Source organism: Thamnophis sirtalis, unplaced genomic scaffold, assembly GCF_051295495.1.
Source record: "Thamnophis sirtalis isolate CommonGarterSnake01/CBP01778 unplaced genomic scaffold, rThaSir2_p1.2 scaffold_5, whole genome shotgun sequence".
NCBI classification, from domain to species: Eukaryota; Metazoa; Chordata; class Lepidosauria; order Squamata; family Natricidae; genus Thamnophis; species Thamnophis sirtalis.
This window is the reverse complement of record NW_028261385.1, coordinates 110,517,064-110,529,102: the sequence shown is the minus strand read 5'-3', so window position 1 is coordinate 110,529,102 and position 12,039 is coordinate 110,517,064. Positions and strand designations below refer to the sequence as shown.

Here is a 12,039-nt window from a genome sequence, read left to right as displayed (position 1 = left end):
AAACTCCATTCTTTGCGAGCTTAAAATCTTTCCCCTCTCCAGCTTTGTTGGGTTGTTTTATTTTTTCTCTTGAAATAAAAGGCACGATTTGTGAGGGGTATTTCAGAAGATTGATTGTCTTAAAATACAGTCTACAAAGGTCGACAGTCCCACCATTTAAGATTTCTGCTCTCTACTCATGCAACATCCTCTAGGTAATCTGCTTCAACGCTTAACTGAGAAACAGTGAAGTCTTGTGTGAGGTCTTCAAGCTAGAAAGAAAAAAAATAGGGAAATTACTAATATTAAAATTTAGATTAATGTATGTTGTCTGTTAAATACATTATTTTTGTTTAAAAAAGGCTGTATCAGAGACTTTAGGAAACATACAGTGCAAAATATATATACAATAATACAATAGCAGAGTTGGAAGGGACCTTGGAGGTCTTCTAGTCCAACCCCCTGCCTAGGCAGGAAACCTTATACCATTTCAGACAAATGGCTATCCAACATCTTCTTAAAGATTTCCAGAGTAGGAGCATTCACAACTTCTGGAGGCAAGCTGTTCCACTCATTAATTGTTCTACCTGTTAGGAAATTTTTCCTCGGTTCTAAATTGCTTCTCTCCTTGATTACTTTCCACCCATTGCTTCTTGTTCTACACTCAGGCGCCCTGGAGAACAGCTTGACTCCCTCTTCTTTGCGGCAACCCTTGAGATATTGTAACACTGATATCTGTTATTGAAGAAAGGTCCCGTTCAGGATGTGGCATAATCCAATCTTGATTCAAAGTTTCAGATTAGCTTCAATTTTGCTTTCGAATTGGCAGCAAGAAATAAACTAAACTAAAAGGCTCATACCTATTAGCAGCCATGGTGCAGAGTGCAGTATTGCAAGCTAATTCTGCCCACATTCTGGTTTTGATCCTGACCGGCTCAGGTTGACTCATCCTTCCATCCCCCCCGAGGTTGGTAAAATGAGGACCCAGATTGTTGGGACAATATGCTGACTCTGTGAACTGCTTAGAGAGGGCTGTAAAGCACTGTAAAGCAGTATATAAGTCTAAGCGTTATTGTTATTCTTCAGGTAAGATTATCGTACCCTGCATATCTTGAATATCTGGCCATCAACCACTTCAAATATTGTATTCTGGGTTCCTGGGGGCGTGGCCTGTTGCCGAGGAGGGCTCAACCGAGCTCCTCTCAGGGATCTGGTCTGTATATCTAAATAAGATCATAGATATCACCCCTTTTTGGCTAAGAAAGGGGCAGGGAGTAGCTCTGTATGCTAGGGTCTATTCGTAATCCACAGCCTTTTCTTTTTTTTTGGCTGTGGACAGAGATTAGATCCAGCGGGAGCGGAGCTTTTATCTCCAGCCAGTTCTTCTCAGCTGCCTTTTTTGGCAGCCCCAGACAGGCTAGCCCCCCCCCCCTCAGGACAAAGCAAAGTTTTTTTCAAGCTAGGTTAATACGGGCGGGTCCCACTCCTGTGAGATTTATGCTTTTATTACTATCTTAAATACCAGCACCATTCGTCTTAGAGACTTCTTTGTCTAAATGGACTTCAAAATGGCGATTTCCCCCCATTGGTGATTGATAGCGGATGTACTTAGCCGGTTTTACCTTCCTGCAGACCGCTCCTTAACAAAATAAACTCTTTTTCTTTGGAAACAGAGGGGAGCAAAAGCGCTGCTTATCTGTTTATTTATTATGGCACCCAGATCAAAGAAGCGTCTTGTTACAAATGTGCCTAAAGAATCTAAAGAATTTATATTGGAACCACAGCCTTTGTCTCCTATGCCCTCTACTGGAGAATTTTTAACAGGAATATTTCTTTAAAATGTTTAATGATTTTAAAAAAGAAATTAAGGAATTTGTATTGGAACTATATGATGATTTAAAGTCTAAAATTAACCAAATGAAGGCGAATACGTTCGCAGCCGTGTCTGCCCTGTCAGATTATTCTGCTGAAATAGAGAATAAATTGGAAAGCTTGGAGAAGGCTAATTTTAATTTGACTACTAATATTCAAATATTACAACAAAAAATTAGAGACACTGAAGAACAGCTCATGATGATAAATTTTAATAGGAAGGCATTTGCAATAAGAGTTAGAGGATTCCGTGAAAAGGAGCAAGAGAATCTGAAACAAACCTTTGCTGAAGCCTTCAGCCATGCGGTGGGAAGCCCGGGACTTAACTTTGATTGGCAGATTCAGAAAATCTATCGCCAGAACTCATTGGTAGCGGAACAGCGACAGCTCCCGAGGGACATAATTATATATTTCTCCACAAAAGAATCCAGAAATGCGATTGTGCAAAAGTTTCATAATAACAGTCTCCGAGTTGATGACCAGGACCTGATTGTCTTCAAAGATATTCCTTTCCAGATGTTGAGAGCAAGAAGGGACTACGCCTTTTTAACTAAAGAGCTTAGGAGTCAACAGATTCGATACAGATGGGAGGCCCCTGCCGGCATTACGGTCACATTTGAGAATCAAAGATTTCGTCTTAACTCTGTTTCGGAGGCCCGAGATTTCTATCGTAGGACTTTGAAGGCGGGACTTCCTGACTCACTTGGAAGAGAGGAGAGACAAGCGGAAGGAGAAGGCAAGCGGCAGGCCGCGTGGCTGCAAGATGGAGGGGGTAGCCTTTCCTCCCTCGGAGAAGCAGAAAAACGGAGATCGAGAATTTAGACATTTTAAAATATTTGCCAAAGTTATGGACCGAATGGGGATTTGCGACCTCTCTCCGGTAGAAAAAGCGGATTAATTCTTATTAGAAGGGAAAGTTGGGTGAAATTACTTTGAGCTAGATCTTAAACTAATGTCAGCATAAATTTGATAGTGGTAAACATCAGACAAGCAAGGGATGAGGGTAAAATATATGCGGAATGATTTACGTTGTTTAAAGCTTATTAGAAGAGGAAAAGCCGGTTGGGATTATCTTAAGATAGATGTAAAATGAATGCGGAATGAATTATGTTGTTTAAATTTTGTTAGAAGGGACTATTTTAAAACAGAAGGTTAACTGATTTTTGTTGAAAGTATTATTTGAATATGTGGAATGATCCATGCTATTTAATTCTTATTAGAAGGGAAAGTTGGTTGAAATTACTTTGAGCTAGATCTTAAACAAATGTCTGCATAAATTTGATAGTGGTAAATATTAGACAAGCAAGGGATGAGGGTAAAATGCATGTGGAATGATTTACGTTATTTAAATCCTATTAGAAGAGAAAGTCGGTTGGGATTATCTTAAGATAGAAACTGATTTTTGTGTAAAGTAATACTTGATCTAAGCTGCTTAAACTTTACTAAGAAGGGGAAGCTTGGTTAGATTATTTTGAATTATTGTTTGAAAAGGAGGTTAAGAAAGATTATTTACGCTGTTTAAATTTTATTAGAAGGGAAAGTTTGATTATTCTTCTGTAAAGTAATATTTGAATATGTGGCATGAACCACGTTGCTTAAATTTTATCGGAAGGGATCAATTTTGGTTAGACTGTATATTGATGCCTACACAAATTTGTATAAATGTTTACCTGAATATAAGGTTTAGGAAAAGGAACGGGAGAGTCTACAGAAGGTTGGGGTAAATAACAAAGAAGTAAGAGACGAGAATAAAATATAGATAGAATGACTTATACTATTTAAGCATAGATAAAGATGGGTGGCTGAGATCAACACAAAGAGTGGTTTCTTTTTTTTTCTTTATTTTCTTTTCTCTTTTCTTTTCTTTTTTTGTTTTCTTGTTTTTCTTTCTTTTGACATATTACTTTTATTTTTAATCCATATGTATACAAGATATTTTAGACAGAAGGTAGTGCCAGGTGTGGGCCCTGGGAAGTCGGGAGGATTAGGGATGGGGATTTGTGGGGGGGGGCGTTAAAATAGTCTCAATAAGAACAAGAATGTATTTATATACGGTGGTTTTTTTTCTTTTTTCTTTTCTCTCTTTTTTCTTTCTTTATATATATATATATATTTTCCTTGGTTTATTTTACTTTTATCAGATTAAACAACACTCGAATAAAGGCATACACCAAGGAGGGAGATAGAGGGAAAGAAGAGGGAGGAGTAAGGAAGGAGTAAGGGGAATGTAAGGAGGGCGTGTGGGGAGTAAGGGGAGAAGGAAGGTTTGAGGGGAAAGGGAAGTAGGAGGGGAGTGTTAGAGGGAGAAAGGAAAGTTGGAGGAGGTAGATGGGGTGTATGGAGGATGGAAGTGTTAGGTGGGGTTGTGAATGATGAGTTGTGTTCCTCTTTATTTTGTTTGTTTTATTTCTTTTTTTTTCCTTTTTTTATAGTAAATACCCTGTATATAAGTGATTGCAAATGGAATGTGAAAATGAATAAAATATATTTAAAATATATATATATATATATATATATATATATATATATATATATATATATATATATATATATATATATATATATATATATATATATATATATATATATATATATATATATATATATATATATATATATATATTGTATTCTGGGACTGGGTTAACTAAATGAAATTCTGTCACTTGTAGCCAGGTTTTTCGGTGCAGGTTTTTCCTACTTTGTCAATGGAAGAAGTATGACTAGATTTTGTACTTGTCCCCCATTTTGCCATGCCTTCTAAAGCAGCAGGGCTTCTTTTTCAAGCACAATATTAGAGCCGTGATGGTGAACACAGGTGGCACATGGAGCCATTTGTCAGGGCACACAAGTCATTGCCCTGTCAGCTGGCCAGCCTTCTTTTGAGGCCATTTTTCGCCCTCCGGAGCATGCGAAAACTGGCCCTACGGGCAAACCAGAAATCACTTCCAGTTTGCTCGTAGGGCCGTTTTTCGCCCTCCGGAGCCTTCAGGGAAGCCTCCTGAAAACTCCTGAAGCCTCCGGAGGGTGAAAAACGGACCTATGGGGAACCCGAAGTTCGACTTCTGGGGCCTTCAGGCTTCTCTGAAGGCTCCGGAGGGCAAAAACAGGCCCTATGAGCAAACCAGAATGACTTCTGGTTTGTCCGTAGGTCCATTTTTTGCTCAAGGAAGCCTCCTGAAGACTCAGGAGGTCGAAAATCGCTCCTACGGACAAATCGGAAGTCACCATTCCCAAACTTCCGGGTTCCCCGTAGGTCCATTTTTTGCCCTCCGGAGCCTTCAGGGAAGCTCCTGAGGCCTCCAGAGGGCGTCAAGGAGAAAGCTGTTTTTGCCCTCCCCAGGCTCCTAGAAAGCCTCAGGAACCTGGGAAGTCCAAAAAAGTCATGGCAAATGTGGGGTGGGGGTGTTGCTGGTCGTGCACATGCGTGCAGGTGGTGGTGGTGTCGCACGCATAGCATTATGGATGTGGCACGCCGGCGCACGACCCCCCCTTGTGCTCCCCCCACTTTTGGCACGGCAGCCAAAAAAGGTTCGCTATCACTGTATTAGAGTATACAGATGATACTTTTGTGGTCATTGTTCTCATTAGTTTTCCCCCTATTACTCATTTTGTTATTTGTGAGCTTTATTAAAAGCTGCAATCGTATAGATGACTGCAAAAAACAGTGCATGCATTGTGTTCCCTTTTTCTCTAGCTCTTCCCATTCATGCCAACAGTTATACTAATCAAAGATGAAAAACGTATGGTGGTGTTCAAACTGGAGTTTATTACATTTAAGATCCTAAATGAGGATTTGCTTTTTGCTTACAAATTGTGGACTGAAAAAAGTAAAATCAGCTAGGATCTTAGACCTGTGCATCATATTAATATTTGAGTTTCTGATCATTTAGCACTGCTTACACTAATGCAAAAAGCCACACAGAAGCAAACAAATGCAGTCCATATGCATTGTTGCACAATATTATATGTAGGAATAAATCCTTTATAATAAATTTCATTGCACAAGTACTAAATCATTTCAAAAGGAAATCAGGATTTATGTTATTGTGTAATAAATGCTTCTGGCTTCTTATATCTCTGGATTTCAGATTTTTTTTGTAGAGGTTTCAAAAAAGAATAAATGGGATTAAATGTTCTTTGCCTCCATGTTTATTGTAATGTTATAAATCATATATTGTACTGTTTCAAGACAAATTTCAGTGCAATTTGTTGCACTTTGTTGCAATTTGTTGCAACAATTTGTTACAAATTGTTACTAATTTGTAACAATTAGTATTTCTGCAATTCCTCCTTTATATTTTTGTACAAACTGGGGACCTGCACAAACAAGTATGGGAACTGCTCACTTATCTTGGAGTAATATTCTCAATTCAGCTACAAAAATATCATCTTCCTTCCCTTTTCTTTACCATATGATTGTCTCAAACCTTTGTTGTTTTAAAACAATATCCTATATTGAAATCTGCTAATATTCAATAGCCACCTCATTTATATTTTATTGGGAACAGTTCTGGATCAAAAGCAATATATTGACTGTGTGTGTGTGTGTGTGTGTGTGTGTGTGTGTGTGTGTATCAATTTGTGACATTAATTCTTTTGCAAGTAATGGTTTATTTTGCTACATACTACATAGATATATCATCAACCCCAATTAGAGTGTTAAATTAAAGCAAATCATACCTTTTCACTAGTAATGAAGTCTTCTATTTCCATAGAAATATCATCTATTTCTTCACCAATGCTGACTTCACTTTTCTCTGACCGATGACTGGTGCTATAAAAAAAGTTAAAATATGAAAATTAAATGATCATATTACATAAATATTACTGCACTGAAATTTGTCTTGAAACAGTACAATATATGATTTATAACATTACAATAAACATGGAGGCAAAGAACATTTAATCCCATTTATTCTTTTTTGAAACCTCTACAAGAAAAATCTGAAATCCAGAGATATAAGAAGCCAGAAGCATTTATTACACAATAACATAGATCCTGATTTCCTTTTGAAATGATTTAGTACTTGTGCAATGAAATTTATTATAAAGGATTTATTCCTACATATAATATTGTGCATATAAAATGATACATAGACTACTTCAAAGAAAGTTCATAACTTGGCATCAAATCCAATTTGATATTGATTTACAAATAATTTTGCTCCTAAAAACTCATCTAAGCATTTAATCAGATGCAATGTCAACTGACTTTACAGTTAATGACATATGAATTGCCAGATATCAAAGAATTTATAAAATTAACCAAACTTAAAATTTTATAAAATGTTTAAAATATTAAATATAAAACAAATTTTCAAGCCCCACTTTTTAAAGTGTAAAGCACTTGAGTAAATTGAATAGTGCTACTGCAGAAAACAATTATAACAATGAAGAGATTTAGGTGAGTTTTCCTGAAAAAAATGATCTCCATTTTGTATTCCTGTGCATAGCATGGCCAAGCAAGATTAGATTTCTAAAAGCAAGCTTTTCCTCCAGCTGCTTCTCTTAATTAGCTATTTCCCCATCCAATTTATCTCAAGTGTTATCTCTCTCCTTTGGAAATACTCAATCATAGCAGGCCTGAAAGGACCATATAGGTAAAAGGTACTGTTTCACATAACATTTTTGATCATTTCTAGGGAGGAAAATATAAACAATGTAAGCTTAATTAGAAATATGTGAAATTATAAATAGGGTATATCTACTATAGCGTATAAGCTGGGAAAGTCCTCCTAGGAGTGACATATCCTTGAATGATGCTATTTATATCCATCTTCCTGAAAATTAATAGTTTTAAATATTTTTCCTCTTACCTGTTGAAATCATCAATATATTCATTTTCCTCTCCTGTTTGTAAACAATTAAATGAAGAATAGAAGACTTGAAATTGAACCTTTCAATATACATTGATATTTGACATCATTAATAGTTAAGTGTGATTGGAAGATATGGCTCTTTGTCCAGGCTTTGGCTGAGGAACACCCCTGTCTATTTTTCCTTGTTCCTCTGCGGGATTTTTGTTCTTTTTTTTATGTTGCTGTAGTTTGTATTGTTCTGTTTTAAAATGTTTTTAACAATTGTGAATCGCCTATAGTCATGGAGAGTCAGGCAGCATATAAATATAATATTTTAATATATATTATTATAAAACACAAGTATTTTTTGAGAAAAATAATGAAGTTTGAGAATAACATGTTTAATGTATAACGCTTACAGGTAATCCTTGATTTATAACCAGTTGCTTAGCAACCATTAAAAGTTAGGATAGACTCCCAGAAGGCATTTATAAACTAATTTTAAAGTTCCAATGGCTGGCTCTCAGTCATGTGGTTGCACCAGCCTGCATTTACAATCATCTGCAGTATCTCATGACATCTATGACATTTTTGCCAAAATCTTACATTTATTTCCAGTTTTTGGCAAAAATGCCCCATAGAAAATAATGGGTTTGCTTAACAGCTGCAGCATTTCCTTAACACCTGCAGAATCAGTTAACAACTATGGTTATTTGCTTAATAACCACCTCAAAAAAGGTAATAAAATCAAGTCTGCCACACGGTGACCCATTTTATGAACATCATTATTTAGTTTAGTTTAGTTTAGTTTAGTTTAGTTTAGTTTAGTTTAGTTTAGTTTAGTTTAGTTTAGTTTAGTTTAGTTTAGTTTAGTTTAGTTTTGGTTTATTTGTATGCCGCCCTTCTCCAGGAGGGACTCAGGGCGGCGAACAACTCAAAGGGGAAAGGGAACATAAACAACAGTACACATAATTAAAATACACGAAAATCACACAGCCATACCAGTCGAGAGGAGAGGGGAACTCATCAACCCCAGGCCTGCCGGCACAGCCAGGTTTTGACGGCTTTCCGGAAGGCCTGGAGAGAGGTGAGGGTCCGGATCCCCGCGGGGAGTTCATTCCAAAGGGCCGGAGCTGCTACAGAGAAGGCCCTCCCCCGGGTAGTAGCCAGATGGCATTGGCTGGTGGACGGAACCCGGAGGAGGCCGACCCTGTGAGATCTGATGGTTTTTTGGGAGGTAATTGGCAGCAGGCGGTCTCTCAAGTACCCAGGTCCAATACCATGAAGGGTTTAACAACCATAATGAGCAGTATCCATTACATCTGTTAATTGAGGACTATCTGTAAGGGCAAATCATACTAATTCCTAGAAAAAACATTCTGCAACTACATATACAAATGTTAACTGTACTTCTGCAGACAAGCTACTTGCCTAGTTCAAGTGATCCGAGTTTAGAATTCACCATCTTTACATCTTTCAAAACTGAATTTGCATCTGAAAAATAAAAATTAGATTAAAATGATGCTTGCATTTTACGTAAACCTGTTAATCAAAGTAAGAGTTTGAAAACATTATTAATATTAAATCCTATTTTAGGTTAATATATTGCTATTATGACTGGTAATGGGAACAGAAATCGATCTTTTACTTCTCTACATTTGTAAAAATCTATTCCAGAAGGGGTTTGTGAATCTTTTTAAACAATGGGAATTGTTCAAACTGGACAGTGATCTTTGCTTGCTCTTTACCACCTGCACTGTTTGGGTGTGGAGAGCTGTAGTGATAGAAAAAGAGAACCTACAAAAGGACTTTTCAAACATTTCAGGCTGCACAATGTGTTAAATCAAAAATAATAATCCTGGAACCTTTAATCTAGGCAAAGCGCTAATGACAGAGCTGCATGAACTTTTTTCCTCTTTAAGTTTATCACAGAATCCTATCAAGTTCTCATGGAACCCTAAGGTTCTGCAGAACGCAATCTGAAAAACCTGGCCTAGAAAAGGGACTTTTTATGCGTACAAAGACTTGTGAAAAAGAGTTTATATGTGAATGGAAATTAGAGAATTAGCACCAGAGAAACAGAAGGGAAATTATATTGGATGAACTTTTACCCATTGGGATTTCTTTTTTGACTGGTGGTATAAGGCCTCAAACCTGCTTGCTTAGGACTATCCATTCCTGCTTTTGGAAGGGAAGTATGCAGTGGGAATGGGAAAGAAGAAGGAATCCTAATGCATAAGTCAAAATCCACTCATGTCTTTGGGTACATCTAAAGGACAAATAGTGCATTTTTGCTATCCCATTTTTAACACTTAACTTGGCTTTTGGAGGAAAGCTACCGTATTTTTCAGAGTATAAGATGCTCCAAAGTATAAGACGCATCTAGATTTGGGGGAGGAAAACAAGGGAAAAATATCTGCCTCTCAGCAATTTGCCTGCTTGCAACAAACAGTACAGACAATATACACTGTTTGTAGTGTTATATTTCAGACTATACTTGTACAGATGCTGTTAAAATAGTTATTCTCTGCTATTTAAAAGAATAGCACTTTTTAAAACAATAGCATGGGGCCTCTTCAGATCAAGCATTTATTTTAAAAAGCTTCTTCATTTTGTTAAGTTGTGTAGAATAATAATAAATCAGTCTTTAAAAATAAGTCCAATAATTTGAACATTCTATAAGCATTTATAGTTGTTGACTTACCTCCTTGCAGCAAACAACCTGATAAGCACAAGAAAAAAAATCTGCCGTGGAGCAAACAGCAAGTTTCACTTTCAATTTCTCCAGATCATCAGCTGTTACAGGCTGCAGGGATTGCTATAGCTTATTCAAACCTCCGCAGCCCGTTTGCTACAGAGGTAAATTGGAGGCAGAGACCAAAGGGTTGGGGCCAGTGAGTGGGGCTACATTCAGTGTATAAGACACACCCAAATTTTCACCCTCTTTTAGGGGGCAGGGAAGGTGCGCCTTATACTCTGAAAAATAGGGTACTTCAGTTCATCAATGAAACAATACATCTTGTTGCCAGCTGTCAGTTTTGTATTTTTGGAATGCATTAGCTATCACAGGTCATGTGTATCCCATTCTATCACTTTTCTTATAAAATAGGAATGACAAATGGTTTAACATCTGATCATGTAACACAAGCTAACCATGAAACTTAGGCCAATTCCGATTATATTGTGTTTAGTACAGCCAAGATATCTATGTAAAATACTTACTTTCAGACTCCTTTAATGGAGGTACTTCACTCAAAGAATTCAGACCACTCTTTATGGGTAATGAATCAGAAAGAGATGCAACATTTGCTGCTTTGTTGTAATCATTTTTCCTTTAATAAAAAGAGGTGGCGAATGCAATCATCAGCCAACTACTTCAGCATTCACTTACTAATACAATATGACAACTAGCAAAATGAATAATGATTTTTGCTACAAAGTGAGGAATGCAACGTTCTGTATTTATTTCTTACTTAATCTCAGAAGATTCTTTAAAACAGTTCTGTTACAGAATTATTGATCACCAACATCAATAATTCTATGAAAAAAGAGATTATATTGTAATCAGTGACGTGCAGTCACTAGAGGCAGGGGAGGCGAGGCCTCACCAGTCTCCTGAGGGAAAGGAAACTATTTTCAAAATTATTAAAAAGGCCAAGGTAGTTGCTCCCAGACTCTAAGTCACAGTGACTCTGAGTCTCCTTAGTGCAGTTAATAGGAGGAGGCTAGAGAACTATGGGCCTCCTTTGCATAAGGATTTTTTCGCCTTTTAAGTGTCAACCAAGGGTTAAAACCCGAAAATTACGTATGCAAATGAGGCACGTGATACTCCCGCCTCCTCCTGCAGAGGGCACTTTGTTTCGAGCCTATTTTAAAATGTTTAAGCAGAGTCATCCACGTGGTGACTCTAGCAGCAACTAGCCTAGCCTGCCTGGCCCTGGCTAGACCAAATCTAGCATTTTTGAGGGAGCTGGAAGGTATGTGGGTTAGAGCGAGGGGGGGGAGGAATTCAATTTATTTGTAATGTGAATAAATATAATTTGTTTTTATTATGTGTATGTGCATGTGTGTGTGGTTTTTTTTTACCCCCCTCTGCTGGCGTGTGGGCTGGCACATCTATTTTTATTTTTCATTTTTCATTTTTTATTTTTCATTTTATTTTTTAATTTTTTAAAGCCATGCCGCCTTGGTGTGCCATAGAGTGAAACATGTCCTGGTTTGTGGCCGGGCGGCATGCACTTTAAAGACATACCCAATATAACAAGCACACACAATTAGAAACGATTCTACAGATTCATGAAGAAGTTTTTAGATGAGGACTAGCATGTTGAATGGACCTTGAAATGGGCCAGAAACTCCTTGAGTTTATAAAGTTGACCCTGGGAACAAG

At 37.3% G+C, this 12,039-nt stretch overlaps 1 protein-coding gene across 1 annotated transcript; it reads right to left on the bottom strand.

Annotated features, from left to right (window-relative positions):
• Nucleotides 1-10,996, bottom strand: LOC148045551 (centrosomal protein 43-like). The gene is made up of 5 exons (XM_087715144.1): nucleotides 10,872-10,996; nucleotides 9,081-9,143; nucleotides 7,668-7,701; nucleotides 6,532-6,625; nucleotides 1-251 (listed from the first exon to the last, which is right to left on the bottom strand). The coding sequence occupies exons 2-5, from the start codon at nucleotides 9,112-9,114 to the stop codon at nucleotides 177-179; spliced, it is 237 nt and encodes a 78-aa protein (XP_087571270.1). The 5' UTR covers nucleotides 9,115-9,143; nucleotides 10,872-10,996; the 3' UTR covers nucleotides 1-176.
• Between the last annotated feature and the right edge of the window lie 1,043 nt (nucleotides 10,997-12,039).

Coding starts and splice junctions, on each gene's coding strand:
- LOC148045551 (XM_087715144.1), bottom strand. CDS start 9,114: ATGGTGAATTCTAAACTCGGATCACTTGAACTAG. Junction 6,626..7,667: donor TATATTGATGATTTCAACAG/GTAAGAGGAAAA, acceptor CTTTTTTTATAG/CACCAGTCATCGGTCAGAGA. Junction 252..6,531: donor ACTTCATTACTAGTGAAAAG/GTATGATTTGCT, acceptor TTTTCTTTCTAG/CTTGAAGACCTCACACAAGA.